Genomic DNA, 26,549 nt, shown 5'->3' with positions numbered 1-26,549 from the left:
GATCATGTGATGTATCTGACCCCAGGAATGTGTCAATAAAGTTTCCCCTTCCTGGGACAATGAATTCACGGTGTTCTTATTTCAATTTCCAGGAGTGTATTTCCTTAGAAGTCGCAGTAGCAACAAAATAATATAGCATAAAAATCTAAATGATTCACTTGTGTTCAGAACTTTAGGTGGAAAAAGTGAGATTAAAGTGTAAGGGGAAGATTTATATAGGAAACCAGTGTATGATATACTGTCATTTGGTAAGTAAATACATTCTATATCTTTATTTGGTTGTTGTTTAATACTGGATATTTCTTTCCTTTGTATGATGTTCAAATTATAATACATCCATATTCATTTTTAAAACAGTTTCAACTTAAAGAACTTACATGTGATGTTGACAGAGACATCAGCTAAGTCTCCACCACTTTCCGGTAACTCCATATCAAAAGACGACTGCCTGTTGACTGGTACCAGCTTTAGAGCATCACCAGTTACAAAAGCTTGTACAATTCCCAGGCCTGTTGGTGAGTTACGATTACCTGAATTAAGCAACATACACAAATGAGTATTGAGAAAGAGTTGAATGAAAAGAAATCTAATAATAAGACTATGACTGTAGCTAACATGTAGGAAAATGTTCATAAAATCTACTGTCCAAAAAATCAGAGATAAAAAAAATTGCTTTTGGTTCTAATAAGACATTATGTTTGTTTTTCATTGTTAAAAATGAAGTTGTTCTACCAGGTAGTAATAGAAGAATGCATTAATAAAAAAGCAAAACATTTTATTTAATGATTCATCCACTAGTTTGTCAGCTAACATACAATGGGCCAACAATGTAGGATAAGACAGACTGTTACGATAAGAAGACATGTGAAACTTCAAACAGGCACAATTAAAAGACACTTACGTAAAGCTTTCAACCATTGCCTTCATCAGCAGAAGAGAAACAATCACCATTCATACTCACAAGAAAGTACATCCAACACTCACATGAGTGCCTACTCCAGCATCTCTGGCAGGAATGCAACTATTACATGAAATGCAAGCAGAAATCTGTATGGAGTGGAGAAGGGGAAGAGATAGTAGTATATGGGTGGAGAGAGAGAGAGAGATGAACACTGTCTGATGGAGTGTGCAGAGACTAGAACACCAACAAGCACAGCCTCGGAAGTGCTGGGTGGGTGGATTGGGCAGGTTCTGATCCTGGGTCTTCTACAGGAATATGATACTTGTGGCAAGGAGTCAGGATTAGGAGTGACATAGGAATGGACTAGGATGTTCCAGTCCGGGGTTGTACTGGGTGATGAAGGGGACTCTCCTTTGTGTCTGGTTCTTGTGGGTGGTGGGAGGATTGGACTAGGTCTGGGGGATAGTGCCTGTCTGTGAAGGCCATGGTGAGACCCTCAGCATACTGAACAAGGGAGTTCTTGTCACTGCAGATACACTGTTCCCTGGTGGCCAGGGTGTATGGGATGGATTGTTTGGTGTGAAAGCGATGACAGCTGTTGAAATGCGGGTACTGTTTGTGGTTGGTGTGTTTAGTGTGGACAGAGGTTCAGATGAAGCTATCAGAGAGGAGGAGGTCAACATGCAGGAAGGTGGCACAGTGGTTTAAAGAGGCCCATGTAAAGCAGTTGGGAGAGAAAGTGTTAAGGTTGTGAAGCAACAAAGTTAGAGAATCTTGGACCTGAGTCCAGATCATGAAGATATTAGTGAACCTGTACAAGACTAGGGGTTTTGCGTTGTGGGAGGCTAGGAAGGTTGCCCCTAGATGGACAACAAAAGACAAAAAAAAGGTTGTCATAGTAGGGTGCCATGTAAGTGACCATGGTTGTACTGAAGGTTTGTTTATACACTTTCATTTCAAAGGAGAAGCAGTTGTGGATTAGGATAAAGTTAGTAAGTTGTATGAGGTAGTGGGTTTTGAGTGTGAAGGTCATTGGGAAAAGTAGTGTTGAATAGTGGTAAGAGCATGGACATGAGGGATGTTGGAGTATAGGAAGTTGGCAGGAACAGTTACGAGTAGGATCCAGGAGATAAAGGGGTGGGGATGGTGGAGAGTCGGTGAAGGAAGCGGTTGGTGTCTTTGATGTGAGAGGCTAGTTATGGGCAATTGGTTGGAGGTGTCATTCAAGGAAATTCTTGCAGTAGGGACACAATAACCTGGTACAATGGGGCATCCAGGATTGTTGGGTTTGTGGATTTTGGGGAGCTTGTAGATAGTGGGTGTGCAGGGTGTCATACAAGTGAGAAGGGAAATAGATTCAGGGAATAGGTTCTGCAGAGGGCCTAGGGTTTTAAAGTTGTGTTGGACTTCTGGGATGGAATAACTCTGGCAGAGTTTATAGGTGGAGGAGCAAGATAATCGGCAAAGGCTTTCTGTCAGGTAGTCACAGTGATTCATAACAACAGTGGTGGAACCTTTGCAGGTAGGACGATTAGGTCAGAAATCATATTGAGCTTGTCTATGGCTATTCTCTTTCCTACTGAAAGGTTGGTGTTCTGAGGTAGGGTCCTGGTGGAGGATGGTGAGACTGAGGTGGAGGTAAGGAATTCCTGGAAGGTGACCAATAGGTGGTTAGGTGGAATGGGTTAAGCATCACAGTTTGATGGTGATACGAACTGGAAGAGGCAGGGTTAAATGTAGGAATCAGGGTGATTTTGGTTCGGGGGATTGGTGGCAAAGAAGTGCGTCCATTGCAGGGACAGAGAGAAGGGCAGTAGATATGTGACAAGTCCAGCATGGTTAAAATTGGATGTAGCACTAAAGCTGAGGCTTTTGGACAGGACTGAAACTTCAGTGGAGCTGAGGGTTTTGATGAAATTGTTAACAACAGCTTTACAAGAAAGTTTTGGCTCTGAATTTGGTGAAGAATTGGTAGGGAAGTTTGGGGATATATCTAGGCAGGGTTGAACTGCTATGGGGAGTGGATCAGGAGGAACATGGAGGGTACAATAAGGGTTGGATAGCAGTGTGCTGAGGCAGCCGTAGGATGTGAGCAAGTTTGATAGCTTATGGAGATGATGTCTGGAATGCTCGTCCAGGTACTGGAGAGCAAGGGATTCAATTTCACAGACACGATTAATTGATTAGGGTTTCCACAATAGTAGTATCTTGCAGAGGGAGCAGAGGTGGTTCTGGGATGCCTGTGTCATGGAGCTGTGTATTTACAGTACCAGTTTGTGATGGCAAGGGATTGGCAGAATCAGAAAAGGTGTAGGTCATTGTAAAACAAGGGGTGGGATCCACTGAAAGGAATCTTTTTATGGTTAGACCATTTTGGAGGATGCCATGGTTTAGGCAGCATTTGAGAAACAGGATGTGGTACTGAATTTTAGCCAGGGGAAGGATACTTTCCTGAACTGGTGGGGAAAGATGGAGAAGGGGTTCATTGTGCCAGGAATGGTGCTAAGGGAAATGGGAATGATGCAGAAATGGGTAAAATAGACGTTGATGGTTGTGAGAGGGGCTGGATAAGGGAAAAGATGCATAAAAATATATAAAGATATGCAGAAACACACAGAGATGCAAAAATATGCCAAGATACATAAAAGAACCCTCAAATATGTAAAAATACAAAAAAAATATGTGAAATTGTGTAAAAATGTGTAAAAAATGCACAAAGGCATTAAAAACATACAGAAACATAGGAGAAAAGGAATGAAGAATTCCTGTGGCACAGGCAGGTGTGGATAATACAACACTAAAATATGTCAAGGTGAGATATGAGGGGGGGTCAATAGAAATAAATATAATTATCGGAGGAAAGAATCTGGGGCATCAGAAGATGCAGCAATCCGCATAGTCATGAAGTCTGTGTTGTGCACAGACGATCAGTTTGGTTCGGAAGTGCATGCTCTCTGGAAGGCAGTGAATAAACACAGAAGAGAAGAGAAGGAATGGGGACTGAGAAGAGTGATACTTTTGAGAATGGTAACAAAGGAAACCATCACAAGGTTGTAAGATGAAAGAAAAGCCGTTTGGCAAAATCAAGCAATGGAAACTCCAGGTAAGAATATCAACAATGTAGGTAAAGACTGATTTGCTGCTTACCAGAAGACACATTAAGTTGCAGACAGGCACAATTAAAAGACACCTAAAGCATTCGGTCACAGGCTTCATCACAAAAAAGAAACACTCACCATATATCCACACAAGCAAGGACACCTTTTGCACACATGACCGCCAACTCCAGTATCTCGGGCAAGCTGCAATCTGAAGGGAGAGGGGAAGAGGAAGGGATGGTAACCTGGATGCCTCACTATGGCTGGTTATTGTCTGTACACTGAAAGAATTTTGGCCCTCACTCACCAACACTTCCAACCAACTGCCTGTAATCTAACCTCCCACATAAAAGACATCAAACACTTTCTTCCCCAGCTCTCCACCATCCCAACCCTTTTACCTCCTAGATCCTTACTCATCACTGTTGAAACCACCTCCCTATACTCCAACACCCCTCGTACCAATGGTGTTACTGATATTGAACACAATGTATCACGAAGTCCTTCAAACTCCAAACGCACTACCTCATACAACTCACTACCTTTGTCCTAACTCACAACTAAATGGGCCATCTACAGGACATCTCCATAGCCTCCCAAAATGCCAAACCTCTAGTCTGCTCCGGGTTCACTAATGACATCTTCATGATCTGGACTCAGGGCCAAGACACCCTGTTTCATTCCTTCACAACCTTAACACTTTCTCTTCCATCCACCTCACATGGTCCTCCTCAACCAGGCATCCCACCATCCTCGAAGTTGACTTCCTCCTCTTTGATGGCTCCATCCACCTCTCTGTCCACCATACACCCACCAAACACTAACAGTACCTCTATTTCAATAGCTGTCATCATTTTCAAATAAAAAAAAAAAAATTCCTCCCATACAGCCTGGCCACCCAGGGATGGCGCATCTTTAGTGAGAATAACTCCTTTACTCAGGATGCTGAGAGTCACACCAAAGCCTTCACAGATAGGCACTGTCCCCAGACCTAGTCTGCAAACATATCTCCCTTGCCATTTCCCCTCACACCTCCAAGAATCAGCCACAAAGGAGTCTCCTCTTCATCACCCAGTACCACCCCAGGCTGGAACCAGTGAACCACACCCTACACTAGGGCTTTGATTGCCTGTCATTGTGCCCTGAAATGAGTGACATTCTACCCAAAATCCTTCCCACCACTCCTAAAGTGGTGTTCCTTTCCCCTCCCAACCTCCACAACACCCTAGTACATTGCTATGCCACTCCCAATCCCAACCCCTTGCCACAAGGATCATGTCCCTGTGGAAAATGCATGTGCAAGACCCACCCAATCCCCCCCCCCCCCCCCCCTGTCCCCCTCACCCCTCTCCCCACCACTTCCTATTCCAGTCCTCTCACAGGTTCATTCTACCCCATGAGGGTCTGGCCACCTGTGAAAGCACTCATGTCATTTACCAGCTCTGCTGCAATCACTTCACAGCTTTTTATATTGGTATGACTACCAAACAGCTGTTCACCAGGATGAACGGCCACTGGCAAACTGTGGCCAAGAGTAAAGTAGACCATCGTGTGGCATAACATGCAGCTGAACATATCACACTTGATTTCAATGGCTGCTTCACTATCCGAGCCATCTGGATCCTTCCTTCACCACCAGCTTTTCTAAGCTGCACAGATGAGAATTATCCTTACAGCACATTCTCTGCTCTCATAATTATTCCAGCCTCAATGTACAGTAACATACTGTCTCCACACCCTCCACCCAACAGTTTCCACCCCCTCTGTCTTATCATATATTCCCCATTCTCATCTCCTACCCTATTTATTTGTCACCTTCTGCCAATGCTCTCACTCATCTTTCCCCACCTTCTCTTTGTTGCTCCTATTTCCCCACCTTCTCTTTGTTGCTCCTATTTCCCCAATATCAATGCCCCACTGCAATACTGTGCTTAGCATTCTAGTCCCTGTGCAGTCCACCAGACAGTATTCATCTCTCTCCTCACCCATAAACTACTATCCCTTCCCCTCCTCTGCCCTCTCCATATTGCTTCTTGCATCCCATGTGATTGCTGCATTCTGGCCTGAGTTGCTGCAGTTGGCGGCCATGTGTGCATGAGGTGAGCTTGCTTCTATGTGTGAATGGTGTGTATTTCTCTTTTACTGATGAAGGCTGTGGCCAAACATTTTTTGTAAGTTTCTTTTAATTGTGCCTGTCTGCAACTTAATGTGTCTTCTCACAGTAAGTAGAACAATTTTTTTTCCCTACATCATTGATATTCCTACCTGTAGTTTCCATTGTGTGATACTGTAGACCAACTTATATGAAACATGAAAGCTAGAATATATCTTTATTTTAAATAAAATGTAACTGGTTCTAGAAAACTAACCATGCTAACCTTACATCCATGATGATACAATGGGGAGAGAAAACAGGGTTGCTGTAAATATGACATTCATTTTAGATTGACAGCAGTTTTGTGGTAATATGTAGAATTTGGGATTGTGTACAGTACCACAATGTTTTGTGTAATATCCTGTGTTCACGTGTCACATATCTGTAACATTGTTCTGTAGAAAATAAGATACTATGAGGAGTAGCTCTAATGAATCTCACAGTCCACAGGCAGCACATCTGCATCTTGACCTAGCAGCAGGGCACCGGCTTGCAGCAGCTATAAATACCTCCTCACACATTGACACAGGAGCTCAACTACCACCAGGAGAACAATAACTTGCCATCACCAATGAGAAGTAATATGAACCATACTGTGTGAGATGGTTTTTCTGATGAGCACTTGTGTGTACACGCTCCCATCACTTGCCACTGGCACCACTCTGTCACTCGTCAGCTGTGGTCCTTTCGTAGTCAATCAAGGCAATGTCCCTAGCATCTTAGGCAAGGATTTCTTTAATGCATTCCACTTCTCAGTTGTCAATGTCTGTACATGTGGTATCAGAAGTCATCTCGTTCTGAGAAATTGTTGATATCTGCGCTATTTTTCTATTCTGGTTCCATCAGGTATCTGCTACCCCCCCCCCCCCTTTCCCATCCCACACCCCTCTCCATACTTACCCTCCGCCCATGAAAACACAAGATATTGCAAAAGCTGGACAGGTCTCTCCTCCTCCGTGCAGACTTTAGAGCCACAGTCATTGAGAAAGTGGTGGTAGTCACCTATCACCCCAACCACAGGGATTGTTTTTGCATCTTGCGAGAGGGCATCTTTATTTCAAGTCTGACTTCCCCAAAATATTTTTTAGCATCACCATCATTCGGCCTATTCTCCAGCAGTTCCTGACACAACACTTGGCCTATATTTCTCATTGACCAAACAGGAAAACCAAGAAAATCACTATGCAATTTAAAATGAGTGCTCCCTCTGCTACAATAAATAGTCTGCAACAGAGTATATAGAACTGCACCTCTTTAACAACATAAAGTTGAATACCAGGGACATATTATGGGCAAGGACAGTGTGGTCAACAAAGGCCACAGAGTATACCAAAACCAGACTGTAGTTATATAAGAATAGAAGAAGGAGAAACAAGTCAGTATTTGAGAAGGGAGTGAGACACAGTTGGAGCCTGTCACCCATGTTGTTTGGTTTGAAATTTGAGCAACAGCAAAGGAATACAAGGAGACACTGACCAGGGAAATTAAATCTCAGAGAGAAGAAATAAAATATCTGACATGTGTTAATGATATTAATTCTGTCAGAGATGGTAAAGGTGTCTGAAGATCAATTGGATGGGATGGATAGTGTCTTGAAAAGATATTATAGGGTAAACATCAACCAAAATAAAACAAATGGAATTTAAATCGGATGATAACTACCAAAATGAAATTACAGCAGAAGAAGGGAAGACATAAAAATACAGTATTTCAATAGCAACAAAGGGTTTTTGGAAAAGAGAATTATGTTAACATCTAATACAAATTTAAGTTAGGATGTCTTTTCTGAATGTATTTATCAAGTCTATCTTTAAGGAGAAGTGAAATGTGTATGAGAAGAAACTTTTGAATTTTTGTGCTACAGACAAATGCTAATCATTTGATGGGTGGTCTGGATAGCTAACGAACAGTTACCAAATTAATTTGAGGAGAAAAGAAATTTATGGCACTGCTTGGCTAAAAGAAAGAATATGTTGCAGGACACATCCTGAGGCACCATGAGTTGTGACATTAATAAGAGTGGGGTAGGGGTAAAAATGCAGTGGGAGAGCAAGGGTGTGACTACAATAAGCAGCTCTAAGCAGAAGTAGATTGTAATAGTTATGCTCAGCTGAAGAGTCTTGCACAGGATGCATTGGTGCGGAATGCTACACCAAAACCAGTCTTTTGACTGAAGACCATAACAAAAACAAAATAAGATTGTAGTGACAGATGCAACATCACACTCCCCATATGTGGCCCAAATATTCTCGACCTCAGCATTGCTCACCATTTGCATATTAGCCTGGTCTCAGATGATGCACCTCAATTCCATTGCCAGACATTTGAGTCTTATCTACTTTATTCCACTTCTCTTGCAAAAATCCAGAATCCTCCAGGAGGCCAATCATGCAGGAATGATAACATGTGATCTAAGTGCATACTACACCACACCCAACAAGGGGAAGAGTCCAACTGAGTTACCCCACGGGCACTTATCACAGACAGCACTTTGCCTACTTCAGCCAGATACTGAGCAATTGTCAGTGTGTGACCACATTTCTTTGAACTGCAGGATCTAGTTCTCGTCTGCAGCTTTGAACAATGAACTCGCTTGGTACCACTGTTGAGCTCTTCGGTGTAGCTAAGCCTACCTGTATGGGAATTTAATGGTGCTACATTGCTCATTTGAGCTGCTTTCAGTTGTTCATGTCTATCAAACAACTTTCACTGCCAGTTAAAGGACTGGCTGCTAAACAGAGCTACACAGTTCTAGGCAGCCATCCATAGCACAATGGAACGGCTCACTGCCGCAATGTTTTGTGGCAGATTTTGCACCTCTCACTTTGCCCAGTAGCATGTGCATGGACTGCCTCCTCTGGCAGTGCTTGCCAATTGCTCACTAACTGCTGCTTGCACTTGTATGAATTATCCCTACCTAACAAGGCTCAAAATCATCACTGATATTACAAGTGTCACTAATTAATGAGTTGTAGCTGGAACATTCTGAGGAATACCTCTCCAGAACTAGAAATCTTGAAGTACTTAATAAGTAATATATTAATGAAAGTAATCAAGTTTTGGAAACAATGTAATTGGATAGATAAAGAATTTATCCTCCGAGTGGTGGCAGAAGAACACTCTTATAAAGATATTAAAATCTGTAAGGTTTTGGCAGAAGAGTTAAAGGGGAAAGAAGAGGGGTGAAGGATATTGGCTGGTGACATTTAGGAAATGGGGAGAGTTCAGAAAAGTTTCCCAGAACCCAGGTCTGGAGAGACTTACCAGATGATATGTGAAGGAAAGACTGATTGCCAGGGGGCTTCCACCCTCTTCCTTCCCCTTCATGCATTCTGCCATAGGAAGAAGACACTGGCTCCTTCAATATCTTTATATATTTGAGTTCTCGTGTCACTGCTTGGTGAGTAGATTTTTTGTTTATCCAATTATATTAATACATAAGTGGTTTTTGTAGACAGAAGGATCCATATTTGATAGGCATTTGTTACAAGTTACAGTATCCTTTCTTTAAATAATTATTCTTTTTGCTTATGTTTTTATTCTCTTCATCTTGAAAAAAGATGAATTTTCTGTTTAATTTAACCCCTTACATCTTTGTATTCTTAAATAAATTCTTCTTCTTCTTCTTTTTCTTTTGTCAATTCCATGCAATTGTAGATCACGTAAAACAATCACTAAGAGGAACTATTCTTTTGAATAAGGTTGTTCTTCCTATTTCCCCAGTGCTTTTAAGTTTTTTGCTTTGTTTTGAATTTTCCTCTGCTTTGAATGAATTCTTCAGTTGTGTTCATCTTGTGTGCCTTTGTTCCACTGATTTTTAATCTAGGGAGGTTCCTTTAGTTAAGGTGTTGTCTTCCAGTGTTTTCACGTGTCCAAAGAAACTGACCCACTCGTTTGTGACAGAATTTGGGAATTTTTTGATAGAGTTCTTTCTTGCTTCTTAACTTGGGTAGATGCTATTTTCATGTATGATAGGTCCTACAAGTTTTTGAAGGACCATCCCCATTTTCTCTTCTTTTTTCTATATCTCTTACTGTTAAGTGTAGCAGTGAATGAGCATTTGTGGTGTTACAGCTGCTTCATAGTGTTTAATTTTCATATCAATGGAAACTGATTTGTCTTTGTAGACGTCCTTGGAAGATTCGTACACCATCTCCATCTTCTAGGATGTGGTGTTGTTGGCTTCTATATTCAGCCTTTTGGTTTGAACGATTTCTCCAAGGTATTTAAATTTCTGAACTTGTTAATTTTTCTGAAATCTATTTAAAGTGCTCTGGGGGCTCTGACAACATTCATCATGTACTCTTTTGGATGTCAAGATTAGTAGGTTTGCTTTCTCTGATACTCCTTCAGGGACCTCCATTTGGATGGTAGCTGAGTCTATATTTTGTCAAAAACTAAGAGGTTATTGACAAGGGGCAGGCAGTTGCTATTGACCCCTTCGTATTTCTTTCCTAGTTTTATTTACTGATTCACACCCCCCCCCCCCCTTTTTGTGTGAAGCACTTCCCCATTATCTAAATTTTTTGTCAAAACTTCAGTTACAGAATGCAGAAAGAGTCCATCCTCTTATTGGACTCCTGTTTGGTTTCAAGTGATTCAGAAATTTTCACTTGGAAATTTTTTTTACAGATTGTTTAATCACACTAAGTAATTTACTATCAACTCCAAATTAATAAAGCTTTTTTAAAATTCACAAAGGTGATGACACAGTTTTGCCTCACGATCATGTAGTGACCTATTGTTGAGTTGAAGTTGAAGACTTGTTCCACACATGACCTTTCTTTGTGAAAACTGCCTTTAGTTTACCCCGCATGTTTATCAAGTTGCTTTTCCAGTCTTTTAACTATTGTACCAGAAAGAATTTTGTATGTTTCTGTAATTATTGCCACCTGTTTTACCTCCATTTTGTAGATCAAATGGATTAGTGCACATTTACATTCATCTGGTATTTCTTCTGTATCCTAGCTCAGTTTGTCCTATACTCCAAAACCTTGTTTTGACTTAGGTCTTTCAAATTCATATTGCAGTAACACATCTTCCATCTCATCTTCATCTGCTTCCTCTTCCATTTCTCTAATTTTCCCAAGTTCATTCCCTGATATTTCTTTGAGACTACAAGGTGAAGAATTTACATTTTGCTTTGCAGGCAGTGCGAAGGTCAACATTTCCTTTGAATCATTGCAACTGACCAGTTTTTCACAGTTGTCAGCCAGCAGCTCACAGTTCTTTGAGTTATACAGTATTAGTTCTCCATTTTCTTTAGTGAAACATAAACTCGGGGGCTGATATACCTGTAGCACTTTATTAAATGTTTCGTAAAAGCTTGTTGTGTTTTTCTTCTGGAAGAATTCTTCAGTGGATTTTAATTGCTTCATGTCAAATGTTCTAGCATTTCCTTTATTTTGACTGTCCATTTTTCTTTGAAGTTTTTTATAATTTTCTTGGGCTTTATTACTGTACAAATGTTTTGGTTGGTTGGTTGATTTGGGGGAGGAGACCAAAAAGTGAGGTCATTGGTTCCATCAGATTAGGGAAGGAGAGGGAAGAAACTCAGCCGTGCCCTTTCAAAGGACCCATTCCAGCATTTGCCTAAAGCAATTTTGGGAAATTGTGGAAAACCTAAATCAGGATGTCTGGATGTGGGTTTGAACCATCGTCCTCCCGAACATGAGTCCAATGTGCTAACCCCTGAGCCACCTTGCTTGGTAACATTGTTTTGCATGACAGCATCCTTCCATCTAGAGCTTCATTACAATCTGCTTTTCATCATGTGTTTTTCAGAGAACTGCCATTTCCTAGGCTAAAAGTGTAATACTTCTGGAAATGCAATTTTTCTGGAAATGTGCATCCAGTGTTAACTGTCAATTTTGTCTAATAGTTATGCATAAATAAGGGAGATTTTTGAAGTTTTCTTCTATCTATCTTCTGTACTTTTTCAGTTTTCAAGCAAGTGTTTGCTCAAGCTATAGATTGGATTTTTATTTTTAATAGCTAAGCTTTACTGTATGGGTAAATGATGATGGCATCTTCTTGGGTAAAATATTCTGGAGGTAAAATAGTCCCCCATTTGGATCTCTGGGGGGGAGTACTCAGGAGGACGTCGTTATCATGAGAAAGAAAACTGGCGTTCTATGGATCGGAGCATGGAATGTCAGATGCCTTAATCAAGCAGGCAGGTTAGAAAATTTAAAAAGGGAAATGGATAGGTTAAAGTTACATATTGTAGGAATTACTGAAGTTCGGTGGCAGGAGGAACAAGACTTTTGGTCAGGCGAATACAGGGCTAAAAATACCAAATTCAAATAGGGGTAATGCAGGAGTCGGTTTAATAATGAATAAAAAAATAGGAGTGCAGGTAAGCTACTACAAACAGCACAGTGAATGCTTTATTGTGGCCAAGATAGACACGAAGCCTATGCCTAATAAAGTAGTACAAGTTTATATGCCAACTAGCTCTGCAGATGTTCGACTGACCTCTCTGCCCACATCCTTTCGTCTTTCCCTCTCCTTCCCTCTTTCCTGATGAAGCAACTGTTGGTTGCAAAAGCTTGAATTTTGTGTGTGTGTTTGTGCTTGTTTGTGTGTCTATCAACATGCCAGTGCTTTCGTTTGGTAAGTTACATCATCTTTGTTTTTAGATATATTTTTCGCACATGGAATGTTTCCTTCTATTATATTCATATCATTAATATTTGCTAACTTTGACAAATAAAAATAAATGTAAATGTTGGAGGATTCTCTTGATTAGAGGTTCTTTCTTTAAAACAGTAAAAGTAATCAGTTTTCACAATATCAGATCATATTAACGTAAAGTGACGTCAGTAAATTTTTTCCATCCCCACTTAATGGAAATTGCAAAAATCTTCTAGCATTGTAAATTCACTAAAGTAAAACAAATAATTAACAAAACTCAACTGCAATAATAAATGCAGCTGTACAGCTATATATCTGGAATTTTCTGTTTTGTGGATGTCTTTTAATATAAAAACATCAAGTCGGGCAAACTATCTGTGAGAAGTAACACAACTTAGTCACTGACCTAAATAATTTTCCAGTTGTGTAGCAGGCAGAATAATACTAACTCCAAGTTTTCATAACATACAAATAACAATACATAAAAAGAACTACCACAGCACACTTGAATGATGAGGTATTTTTAAAGTAAATGAAAGGAAACAATGTAATTCAGGTCGCGTAGGGTTATTGCACACAGACTTTTCTCCAACAATGATTCAGAATGCTCAGAAAATGGAGAGTATAGTATGGTTTCAATGATATGGAACGGCATGATAACGTTGTTATAATTGTTTTTATGACCAGTAAAGTAGAGAAAATAGAAACAAATGGGAAAAAAATTCAGAGTTGATGGTTCAGCCAAGTGGTCTTCTGCACTGCAGTCCACAATGCAACCTCTAAACCACTGAAATGAATGAAAGAGGGTTATGTGGTTAGCGTATTTCAAAATACTTGCTTATGTTAAATTTATCAATGCACATGGAATAGTCATAGCAGTTTAAAGTATTGTCTGGTAGTTAACAATTTAATACAAATTGCAGTTACCACTACTAGAGCCAAAAGAGGACATGTACAACTGATGAATCATTATTGACTGCTGTCACAATTCCCATTCTTAACTATTCACTGCAAATATTTCCAATGTTCCTTTTCTTACTCTGCTGCTAAGTGTCTATAAAACACCTTTGAACTAATTGCATAAATTACGAGTCATCTGCTAAGAGCTGTTATGAAACTGATCATTAAGTACACATGGTAGCCAGTAATTTTCTTACCCTAAACTTCCAGTTTGAAAGAATCAGCAGCATGGGAATTATGTATCCACATATTTTCTTGTCATTTCTTGTGTTACTAACAATATTTTTATTACTTAAATTAATATGCGCTAAAAGCAAGAGAGATGAATCATGGTGCCACTAACAATTAGAGCTGAACCTAACTTTGAACCATGAATTTTCACCAGTCAAAGATCATCTGACTTCAGGGCAATATAATCTAGGATTAATGATTATACAATGCAGGTTTCCAGATTAAGATTGATCTGGGGTTATTTTCTGCCTTAGCCTAAGGTTAAATACTTTATACAGTTGGCATTTACACACACACACACACACACACACACACACACACACACACACACCGAGATAGAGAGAGAGAGAGAGAGAGAGAGAGAGAGAGAGAGAGAGAGAGAGAGAGAGATCATATTTAAATTAATAATTGTGGTAAACAAAGCACAGTGCTTTATAGTATATTTCCACACGTGCACGAACCACTGGCTAGAAGATCTCCTGATGTGCGCTGACTGTTGATAACAGTATTGTTGTATGTTTCAGCACTAAATGGTGAAGCAACTCTAAAACGGCTGTGGGTTGCATCAGGTTCATCAACAGAACTGGAAACTGGATGGTGAATGGAAGTAGTGAGGTTACCTTCATGTTGGAGGAAATCTGGAAGCAAACAAAATGAGCATAGTATTTTAATTTTCAGTCAGATGCATAATAGAAAGTGTATACATTTTGTGCAGCTTGTTGAACATGATGGTTCAGGATTTCAACAACTGCAGTAACAAACCACAGCATCAGTTGCAATTTTACTTTTTAACACTACAGCCAATGAAGCCATTCTCAGGTGGTTATATGAATAAGTACACAAAACAATGCCAAAAAACAAGGTGCATATGGAATAAATTATTTGAAAAGATAAAGTAATAACAAAATTCATCAAAGCAGGGCAGTGTAGTAAAATAAATGTCATTGAATAACAACTCATCCTAAATTTAATAAGGTAACGGATGTAACACACAAATGCTAGATCCTGGCATTGTAGATGTACACAGATGCAGATTGGTAAGCAGATGAAGCAGTGCTAAAATAGGGGAAGAGAACATTACATAGAGATTCTGTAGAGGCCAGGAAAAATTTACTGGAGGAAGGAAATATTAATGACATAAGTACAATGCTTTAAAAATAAAACAAAATACAATATTACATGCCACTTAAAAGATTTGCATAGAGATGTATGAGAAAACATCATAAAAAGAAGTAATACAGAAACATATAGGCCACAGACAATGCTCAGAGAATGTCAACAAAAGAAATGTTGAGGCCGGACAGTCAGCAATGGCAAAGAAGTGGAATAAGCAAATGCACCTCTGTACACAAACAAGATATTTACATAATAAGAAGCCTAAGGTACTAGTTGGCCTGTTGTTTACGTAAGTGAGGCACACATACTGTATGATGATAAGTATCAGCGCTTAGTTCTTCTACATTGCAACATACTGAATACAATTTCAATTGTGTCAAGAAAAGCAATAAATTTTTAAAGTTTTTCTGCCTCTTAAGCATTTTGTTCTTATTGTGGTGCACATGGTTCTAAATTTTCATCTTTTCCCGTACATCCACTTGGGTCCTCTTTTCCATTCTGCTCAAAAGTGCAAAATTATTGTTAATATGAGTAACACAGTATCCCTTTGTAATTAGGTGGTAAGCAAAGGAGCATTTACCTTCTGAATTTTTTCTTCCTTTTTTTGCATGTTACAAGTATCTGATTTAGAAGTTTCTGCCTGTTTGACCAACATAAAAAGCTTCACATTCACTACAGTACATTTTATATATACCTGCAATTGCAAACTTTTTGTTGTCTGTTCTAATACGTACAAGTAACTGATCTAGTATTATAGCAGTTTTGAAGCAATTCTAACATTAAACCTGTGGAACGATCCACTAAGATTATGTGAAACATTACCCTAGAAGAGAAATGAGACAAATTTTAAACTTTTGGCACGAACATCATTATATTTCTTGGCTATATTCTGAAAAACTTGTAAGTTCATATGTTTAATGTATCATCTTCTCCAATTTTGGATAGGTCATTATAAGCATTATATATTTCATTATGCAGTATGCCTTTAGGTATGTCTACTGTTAGTTTCCCTTTCAATAGCACTTATGCCATTTGTACCTATGTTATGTGTCTCTATCCAGACAACCACTTAAAATGGCCTCGGTGGTTGAAACTGGTCACAGTGTCAGAACATAAAACTGTAACAGCCACTTTGATTTGTTTCCAAATATATGTGTTTTCAGTAATAAAAGCAAGAAAGAATTCATGTTTGATGCGTAACCATGCCAGCTGGGTGGCTAGCTGAACATAACGAGTCTGTACACTCCGTCAAATATTTGTGATGAAGTTAGAATCTGTAGCATGGGAACCCACTCCCAGCTGCTTTGTCAAATGTCCCAGGATACTGACCTCCTGTCATTTATTACAGGCTTTCTATCAAACAATGGAAAATTGAGGATGGAATAATGACAACAATATAAAATGAAACAGTGGAAAATCCAGGATGGAATAGTGACAATGTTATGAAAAGGATAGTTTGCTACTTGCCATATAGCAGAAATGTTGAGTCACAGACAGGCACAATATGAAGACTGCTAAAGAAATGAGCTTTCAATGAAAGCTATCAGCCAAAAATAAGTTCTTCTGATCCAGCCAACATAAATGCACCTAATCGTGCAAACACAACTTGTACACACGTGACTAGTTTTCCTGGCTGCCAATACCATACTGTGAGCAACAGAACACGGTGGAAGAAGCAGTCTGAGTGGTGGGGGTAAGGAGGAGGTTGGGACAGGATAACATGGTGGACTGGGGATGGTAAAGTGCTGCCTTGGGGGGAAGAGGGGGTGGCAGAGAAGGGAAAGTGCTGGAATGGCAACAGGGAAAGTGACAAGTGGGCGACGATAGCGACTAACAGAGGTTGAGACCGAGACGGTTATAGGAACCTAAAATATATTTCAGGAAGAGTTCCCATCAGTGCAATTCAGAAAAGCTGGTGTCAGTAAGAGGGATCCAGATGGCACATGCAGTGAAGTGGTCTTTGAAAAGAAGAACGTTTGTTGGACAGCATACTCAGCAACTAGGTGATCCAGCTCTTTCTCAGCCACAATTTGTCAACAGCCATTCACGCAACAGAGAGCTTGTCACTTGTCATGCCCATGTCAAACACAGCACAATGGTTGCAGCTTAGCTTGTGTATCACATGACTGGTTTCACAGGTAGCCTTGCCTTTGATGGGATATGTGATGCTCGTAACCAGACTCGAGTAGGTGGTAGTTGTGGGAGCATGTATGGGATTGGTCACCAGTCTTGCATCTCATCTATCACAGAGATATGACCCGTGAGGCAAGGGGCCGGGAGCAGGGATTGTGTAGGAATGGATGAGGATATTGCACAGGTTTAGTCGGCAGTAGAATACCTCGCTAGGAGGGGTGGGAAGAATACTCGGTAGGATGTCATGCTCTGTTGCTCGCAATCTGGCCTCGGCAGCCGGGGACAGTGGTGGTATGTGTAAGACTTGCGATTGCATGAATGTGTGTGTGTGTGTGTGTGTGTGTGTGTGTGTGTGTGTGTGTGTGTGTGTGTGTGTCATCTAATTTGAGGAAGGTCTTTTGACTGAAAGCTCATATGTTTTTGTTGTGCCCATCTCAGCATTTCCAGTATGTGGTGAGGAGCAATAAATCCTTTTCATAAAACTGTCTATATGAAATCAGATAGATTGCTACTCACCAGAAAGGGTAGGCACTGAGCAGCAAAAAAAGTACATTTAAAAGTATTCTATACAATTGCATAAATTCCTTCTTCAGAGGTATGCTATGTACATACAGTGTGTCTCTCCTGAGAATCACCTGGCACACTTTCCCTGGTGTTACAGCAAAAGTTTGTAGTTTCGTTTCTGCATTGTGTAGCTGGAGTCAGCCCAAACAAATAGTGCTCATCACATCGTTCAGGCAACACCTGGTTTTGACAGAAAACGCCATTTTGTTTGTCATCACAAACAAAATGATTGTTGAAGTGAATTTTGCAGGCACCTTCAATAGAGCAGCCACAGGTTAATGTAGTCACACATTTGTTTTATTGACGTGTATTAACAGGAACAATAAAACATGAAGAATAATCAGTACTCCAGCAGTAACAGCACTGCCCTAGCCCACACTGACTCACCAAGCATGGAGTGTTACTGTACCACTGCTGGATTGTTGTTTATTCATTTTTCATGCTTTACTGTAACTGTCAATACCTATTCATAAAATGAATATTAGACTAGACTAATTTGGGGGCACTCTATCAAGTGGGCATGTAAAATTTGATCAATCTTTTTTTATATTTTATTTTTATTTATTTACTTTTTTTTTTTTTTTTTTTGGACCAAACACAGGTGTCACTTGAAAGGTGTGATGAGCAGTAACTGTTTGAGCTGCCTCCAGCTACACACTGGAAAAATGTAATGAGTATCAACAATGTGGGATTCATAAATTCCTAGCTCCAATAGGAGTGAAGTAGGGAGATGGGCAAAAAGCGTCTTTTAAGCCCCTGCAGTACAAGCTGCCCTGCAGACAAACATGTTGTTTGGAATAGTAGAGGCCAGGTTAGTTGACCTCCTTGGCATGACACGCAACGTGAAACTGTCCTGTACGACACGCCTGATGTCTCGGACTAATATTAGCCTGTTTTACTGACCTATTTTGGAGGTACTAAACATCCAGATTGGCATGACTTAGCAGTGAGAGGGGGCAGGGAGGGAGGGGGGGGGGGGGCGAGTTAGATGTTGCAAGAGGGTGGAGGATGAGCTGGGCAGAGAGATGACAGAGGAGGAAGAGGAGGAGTTGAAGCAGATGGCAGACAGAGAAAGTTGTGGAGGTGGTGGACAGAGAAAGGGGGAGAAGGAGATGTATAGAGGAAGGCAGGGGCAAGATATAGTCAAAGAGAGGAGGTGGAGGATATGGACAAAGAGAGTGAGAAGGGGGAGATGGACAGATAGAGATGGATGGACGTGGTGGATGTAGACCTTTTTTGATAGTCAATACTAATGGAATAAAATGATGTACTGTTGCAGTTATATGGGGAATGTTATTTTACATGTTCAAAGTGACCCCCATTAGCACCCAAACAACATCGAGCTGCTCAACTGTTGAATTAACTGTGGGTGCTGGTGTCGGCATAATATCCACAAAGGATGTTTTGATGGTTTCTTGCTGCTCATTTATTGTAGCTGACTTCTATTGATAAATATCATTTTTCACAGTCCTCCATAGGTAGTGTCAAGAGGTGTAAAGTCTGGATACCACGGTGGGTACCCAACAGCTGCTCTTCTATCTATCCATTATCCAGGTAGATTCTCATCCGAGTAGGCTCTGACATCTCTGTGCTAGTGAAGCAGAGTGCTGTCCTGCTGTAGGTAAAATCTTTCCTTTCCAAACACCTCTAAGATAGCAGGAAAAATTGATGTTTGAAGCATACGGAGATACATGTAACCAATCATGGTACCTTCAAAGAAGAATCAAACCACACAATGAAAGTCCACACAACATATTAACACCAAGTAGGTTAACATGTTTGTCCACATAAATGCAGGATTTATAGAAGCCTAGTTTATGCAGTTGTGACAGTTTACAGTACTGCTCAGCTTGAACTGCACCTCTTCAGACCAGATAAACGTCCCTGCAAACAGTTCATCCTTGAGAAGCATGCTCTCAAACCGTTCACAGTACTCCATCCTTCGATGAGGGTTGTCCTTACTGATAATGTGGAGTGATCTTGGAATGTACACTTTTCACATTGCAGACTGTAGGATTCATAATATGCTTGATTGTCTTACCCTGCTTTCACAATCACCCTGTTTCACAGACTTTTGAGGTGACCTAGTAAAATGTTGCAACACAGCGGCACTGGAAGCTGGACTTGTTAATGCTTTTGGTTGGGCACACCCTTCCTTATGCACATCCTGAACACTACCATCAGCTTCAAATTTATCCCAAATACAATAAATTATTGAACACATTGTTGGCTGATTCCCATACACATTACTCTATTGTTTTTGTACCTCCATCATGTTTTCTTACTTCCAATACCACTTTAATACGGCCTTGCATTGCTCAAATGACAGTCTTACTTCATTCATTGCTGTGCTATCATCTGATGGAAAATGTGCACCAAGATCTGTTGAGAAAACAATGGACTATGCTACCACACAAAATTGCAACAATGTATCATTTTTTTCGAAATATATTAACTATCAAAGAGTGTCTACATTTTTCTGGACCCCTCTGTATGTCTGGGAACTCCCCCAAACCACTGGACCAATTTCGACCAAATTTGCTACACAATGAGCAAACTTCAAGAGTGACAGAACTGTGAGGTTTATAACTTCCTATGTCCAACAGATTTGACAGAATACTGAAAGACCTGAGTCCATTAGAACTACTGACAGCTTTGGGAGAGCCAGTCCTAACAAAACTCTACCATCTGGTGAACAAGACTTCAAGAGAAATATAATAATTCCATTCCCAAAGAAAGCAGGTGTTGACAGATGTGAAAATTACTGAACTATCAGTTTAATAAGTCACAGCTGCAAAATACTAACATGAACGCTTTACAGATGAATGGAAAAGCCAGTAGAAGCCAACCTCGGGGAAGATCAGTTTGTATTCCTTAGAAATGTTGGAACACGTGAGGCAATACTGACCCTACGACTTATCTTAGAAAATAGGTTAAGGAAAGGTAAACCTACATTTCTAGCATTTGTAGACTTAGAGAAACCTTTTGACAATGTTGATTGGAATACTCTCTTTCAAATTCTGAAGGTGGCAGGGGTAAAATACAGGGAGCGAAAGGCTATTTAGAATTTGTACAGAAACAAGATGGCAGTTATAAGAGTTGAGGGATATTAAAGGCAAGGAGTGGTTGGGAAGGGAGTGAGACAGGGTTGTGCCCTATCCCCAATGTTATTCAATCTGTATATTGAGCAAGCAGTAAAGGAAACAAAAGAAAAGTTTGGAGTAAGTATTAAAATCCATGGAGAAGAAATAAAAACTTTGAGGTTCGCCGATGACATTGTAATTCTGTCAGAGACAGCAAAGGACTTGGAAGAGCAGTTGAACGGAATAGACAGTGTCTTGAAAGGAGGGTATAAGATGAACATCAACAAAAGTAAAACAAGGATAATGGAATGTAGTCAAATTAAGTCGGGTGATGCTGAGGGAATTAGATTAGGAAATGAGACACTTAAAGTAGTAAAAGAGTTTTGCTATTTGGGGAGCAAAATAACTGATGATGGTTGAAGTAGAGAGGATATAAAATGTAGACTGGCAATGGCAAGGAAAGCATTTCTGAAGAAGAAAAATTTGTTAACATTGAGTATAGATTTAAATGTCAGGGAGTCGTTTATGAAAGTATTTATATGGAGTGTAGCCATGTATGGAAGTGAAGCGTGGACGATAAATAGCTTAGACAAGAAGAGAATAGAAGCTTTTGAAATGTGGTGCTACAGAAGAATGCTGAAGATTAGATGGGTAGAACACATAACTAATGAGGAGGTATTGAATAGAATTGGGGAGAAGAGGAGCTTGTGGCAAAACTTGACTAGAAGAAGGGATCAGTTGGTAGGACATGTTCTGAGACATCAAGGGATCATCAATTTAGTATTAGAGGCCAGTGTGGAGGGTAAAAATTGAAGAGGGAGACCAAGAGATGAATACACTAAGCAGATTAAGAAGGATGTAGGCTGCAGTAGGTACTGGTAGGTGAAGAAGCTTGCACAGGATAGAGTATCATGGAGAGCTGCATCAAACCAGTCTCAGGACTGAAGACCACAACAACAACAACAACATGTCCAACAGGAGCAGAGATAAGTGCAATAAATAATTTTTTTCAGCCTCTGCCATACAGGCTACCCTGAACAAGATGCATGTTACTTGGAAATAGTATTGGCCTGCCTGATTGGCTAGCTTTGCAGGGTAGCATGCACATATGGTGCAAGAAACAGTTTTCCCACCTCTGACATGTAGGCTGCCTTACACGACAGGCATGTAGTGTGGCGATAGGAGCAACCTGTTTTATCTACATTTCTGAGGCGTTTCCATTGATACATTATATCTTTGTATATACAAAACAGGATTTATGTATGTGGTTAATCATTCAAATAATGGTACACATACCACCTGCTACATGAGAATGAGCACTTTGGAGGTTAGAACCTCCTAACTCCAATAGGAGCACAGGTACTAAAAATAAAGTGTTTTGTATCCCTGACATGTAGGCTGCCCTGCATATTGTGTGGGTAGTATTGGCATGCCTTGCAGGTGGTATATGTGCAGATGAACACAGCTGGGTAGGGAGAGACGAGAGCATGAAATGGATAGGAGAAATAGAATGTAGATGAGACAGTTGGACAGAGGTGGGAGGATGAGGTAAACAGAGAGAAGGGGAAAGGTAGAGGCAGAAATGGAGAGGGAAAGGAGAAGACATACGCAATATATATGTCAAACTCTTATGCGAGTTAAGCCATGAGGAAGAAGTTACACATGCACAACTCACAACTCAAACACTCATGGGCACTGTCATCTACAGACACAAAGGTCCTACTGCAGTGAGCAACAGTCTCAGCTGGAATGAGTATGGGGACAGAGCAGAGGAGGGATAGTAGGGTACGGATGGGGGCATATGCATTGATGGGCCAGGGACAGCATGGTGGACTGTTTGGCACAGCATCAGAAGCCTGTACGGGGGGGAGGGTGAGGGGATGGAGGGGACTGGACAAAAGCAGAGAAATAGAAAAGACTACGTGGGTGCACTGGAGGAGGAGAGGGTTCTATCAGTGTGCAGGGGGAAGGGGGCTTTCATCATGCAAACAGGGAGATACAAACCAATAAAAGGCATCACTACAGAAAGAAATTAGTCATCAATTTACAACCATTTTTCTGTAAAATTTTCTTGAGACATTAAGAATTAACCTAGTCACACCTGTCTAATATATAATGAAAAATGAGCACATCCATTGCCAGCAAGCAAAATCTGTGATATGAAATGTGTAACAATCTTACAGCATTGATAAGTGTGGTTGTTTCAGTACATAATACCCTCTTTCAAATACTACCTTATGCAACATTCCTAACTATGTTCTGACACTCGATTAAAGATGAATCTACATCCTTGTTAATAATATACAATCTGAAAAACCAGCTTTACTGTGAATATGTTAATGTAAACTCCAATCGCATTATTCCTGCATGTATACAACATGCTTGCAACAATAGGCAGTACTGTTGGCAGGATAAACCTGAGTTTCTCCTGGTGTAAACAATTTTCAAACAACTTACAGGAATTCAGCCAAGTAGTATTGTGCGACCGCCGATATTTTGGGCGGGAGCACACCCCATCATTTTCAAGGCCAACTGCAATGGACAAGCGATGTACAGGCAAATTTAAATCCTCAGTTCTCAGACTAATGTAGGAAATATAACACACACACACACACACACACACAAACTGAACACTAGTGTCACCAAAGATGACCAAAGTCAGAGATATTGATAGACTATGAACTAGCAGGTGAGGTAACATTGACTATGTCCCTCTTTTTTTTTGACAAGGGAGAGAGCAGGATTCCAAAAAGAGTTTAAACAAAAACCTGCATCCCTGTTTACAAGGTTGCTCACAAATTTAATCTCAACTGCCTCCTTAATAACACTGTTTCAATAGCTGGACTTGCATTCCAATATCTCAGTGCTGTTGTATAACATAGCATGACCAGTACCCATGCAATGTTCAGCAATAGGAGATCTATTTGGCTGCTATAATTGTGTGTGCCTCTTATGCTCAGTAGATCGGTCCTCCACAGTCCTGATAGTTTGACCAATATACACCATGCCACAGCTACATGGAATATGATATATACCCACCTTACGCAAACCGAGATCATCCTTAACAGAACCCAAAAGCATTCTAATTTTAGATGCAGGTCATAAAACACATTTCACATCATAATTCCATAAAATATGACTGATGTTGTTGGAAGTACTTCCTACATAAGGCAAAAATGCAGTAGACTTAGGTGTCAACTCAGTATTATCATCAATCACTCGATGCACAGTTGGTCAACACACTTTCAATCTGTCTTTCACTATAACCATTTTGATGAAATGTAGCTTCAAGATGGGACAGCTCAGCTGGCAAAGTCCCAATGATCCATCATCCTTCCTCCTAACCAAAATGAGCAATTAGCAAGCAACCTTGTAAACAGGGATGGAGGTTTTTGTTTAAACTCTGTTAGGAATCTTGCTCCTTCACTTGTCAAAAAACAGAGGGACATAGTCAATGTTACCTCACCTGTTAGTTCGTAGTCTATCAATATCTCTGACTTTGGTCATCTTTGGTGGCACTAGTGAGTGAGTGTGTGTGTGTGTTATCTTTCCTGCATTAATCCGAGAACTGAGGTTTTAAATTTGCCTGTACATCGCTTGTCCATTGTAGTTTGCCTTGAAATTGGTGGGGTCTGTTCCTGCAGAAATATCAGCAGTTGCTGTAAATACTACCTGGGCACCATTTTGTGTTTAAGGGATCTCTGGCATAATATGATTAAAAGAGGGGCTAACTCAGCCACAAAACTGTACAGAATCTGACAGGGATTGCTTCAGATAATGGAGGTTTGTTCAGTTTTCATGTTTTTAGCTTCTTCTGGATATTTCTGGCATTGATATGTATAACACTAATTACTGCAGTGGTACAAAGATTACATTTGGCTGATACTCCTGTCTTTCCTTTGTAAAGGTACATTCAAGAACAAATTTAAGGATATTTGCTTTTGCTTTGTTACTCTCAATTTCAGTTCCAGTCTCATTTGTTAGTGTTTTGACATAAAATCTGCTGCCACTAACAGCTTTAACTTACCACCTGAACTTGTTTATGTTTTGTGAGAGGTTTTTCAATATATTCTGCTACAATCGTCATCAAAGGTAGAAGGCAACAGACATTGCTCTCCTGACAGCCGAATGAGTTTCATTCATCATCTCTCTATGTATAGGTCAATACTTTCAGAGCTATAATGCAATAGTCTCTCTTTCTTTAGAAGTTTCCTTATGTTAACTACACCAAGGAGCCTACTGCCCATCATGAACTGTTGTGCTATGTAGATATCTGTCAAACGCCACAGTATTTCTATGGGCTCCTGTCTAGAGCACACTGCCTCTTTATCTATTGTTTAAGATATAAGTGCTATATTAAGAACAAACACAGTTTATGGAATATAGTACTTTATAAAGCAACACATAAGATACAATGAAGTGCAGGAAATAACACTGAAAAATCACTGGTGCCATGAAAAAAAAAGCACTTGCCTCACAAGGCAGTGAGATTACAAGGCACAGAAAACACTAATGATGGCACCGATGTCCATTTTGTCGAACGATGACGGTGCTTGCTGCAGCACACAGCAGGCAGGCACTCGCAAGTAGGGACGGAAGTGATGAAGGGGTGGGATGGCGTGCCATCCTCCTCTCACAACACGCCATAGGGCAGGACAGGGAGCAGTACCTCCATAACTACATCCTTGTTGAGGTCAGCAGTCAGCAACAGAGACTTCAGGACCCAGCAACAGAGGTGAAGTCAGGTGCAGTTGAGGCTGCACTGGTGATGGCAGTTGAGGAGTGGGGGTGGAGGCAGGAACCCCAGACAGCAGTCTGGCAGGCTGAAACCCATGCTGCAGTGTGACAACGGTTCTGGGGGAGGCGGGGGACCTTATGGAACAGACACTGCTGTGCGAAGCTGCAGCTGGTCAAAGTGACAGGACATCCCCTCATTAGAAGTGTGGAAGAGGCACAGGAGCAGGCCACAGCAATGCTCAATGATGGCAGGAACCCAGATCAGCCAGTGGCCAAAACCACGAGCCCAGACAGGCACACCTGGACAAAACCATTGCAAAGAAGCAGACACCTGCACATGCGAAATGGGATGCAGCAAGTAGAAGATGTTCTGTGGATGGTGTCCGTGTGGCATCTCTGCTGGGCTCTTGTCCCCCACTACATTGAAATGGTTTGAACTCAAAAAGGGTCTAAAGCAGCATCAGAGAACCTGACAGTTACATACTTCAGCATCTGAGTTTAAAATTTCTGAACTGTGCATTCAGTCTCACCATTAGATTGAGGATTAAAAAGGGTCCAAATTCAAGAAACAGCCTGGGGGCTATTATCAGCAACCATGGTAAATGGAAGCACCTCAATTGCAAAAATCCTAGACAGGGCTGAAATAGATGCTAATGTGGATGGACGATGAAGGGAAACTTGTAATGGGTGTCGACTACAACGAGCAAAACTTATTTAGGAAAAACCCAGCAAAATTGACACGTAGGCACTCCCGTGAGCACTGTGGCATCGGCCAGGGGAAAAAAGACGGCTGTGGGCCACCTGCTGCTGAACACAGTGAGCACAAGTGGCAATAATCCACATCATGTCCCCATATATGCACAGTCAATACACTTGCTGGTCCACCAAAGCTTCGGTGTGGGAAGTCCCCTAATGACTGACACGGAGAAGCCGCA

At 40.7% G+C, this 26,549-nt stretch overlaps 1 protein-coding gene across 1 annotated transcript in view; it reads right to left on the bottom strand.

Annotated features, from left to right (window-relative positions):
- The window catches only part of LOC126336284 (filamin-A), a 1,048,954-nt gene that overhangs the window by 372,493 nt on the left and 649,912 nt on the right, over positions 1 to 26,549 (bottom strand). Inside the window, 2 exon segments of the mRNA XM_049999806.1 lie at positions 378 to 530; positions 14,443 to 14,619. Of these exon segments, the coding sequence (XP_049855763.1) occupies positions 378 to 530; positions 14,443 to 14,619 (330 nt within the window).

The sequence above is a fragment of the Schistocerca gregaria genome, chromosome 2 (genome assembly GCF_023897955.1).
Source record: "Schistocerca gregaria isolate iqSchGreg1 chromosome 2, iqSchGreg1.2, whole genome shotgun sequence".
In the NCBI taxonomy this organism is placed as follows: domain Eukaryota; kingdom Metazoa; phylum Arthropoda; class Insecta; order Orthoptera; family Acrididae; genus Schistocerca; species Schistocerca gregaria.
This window is presented reverse-complemented; position numbering and strand designations above follow the sequence as displayed.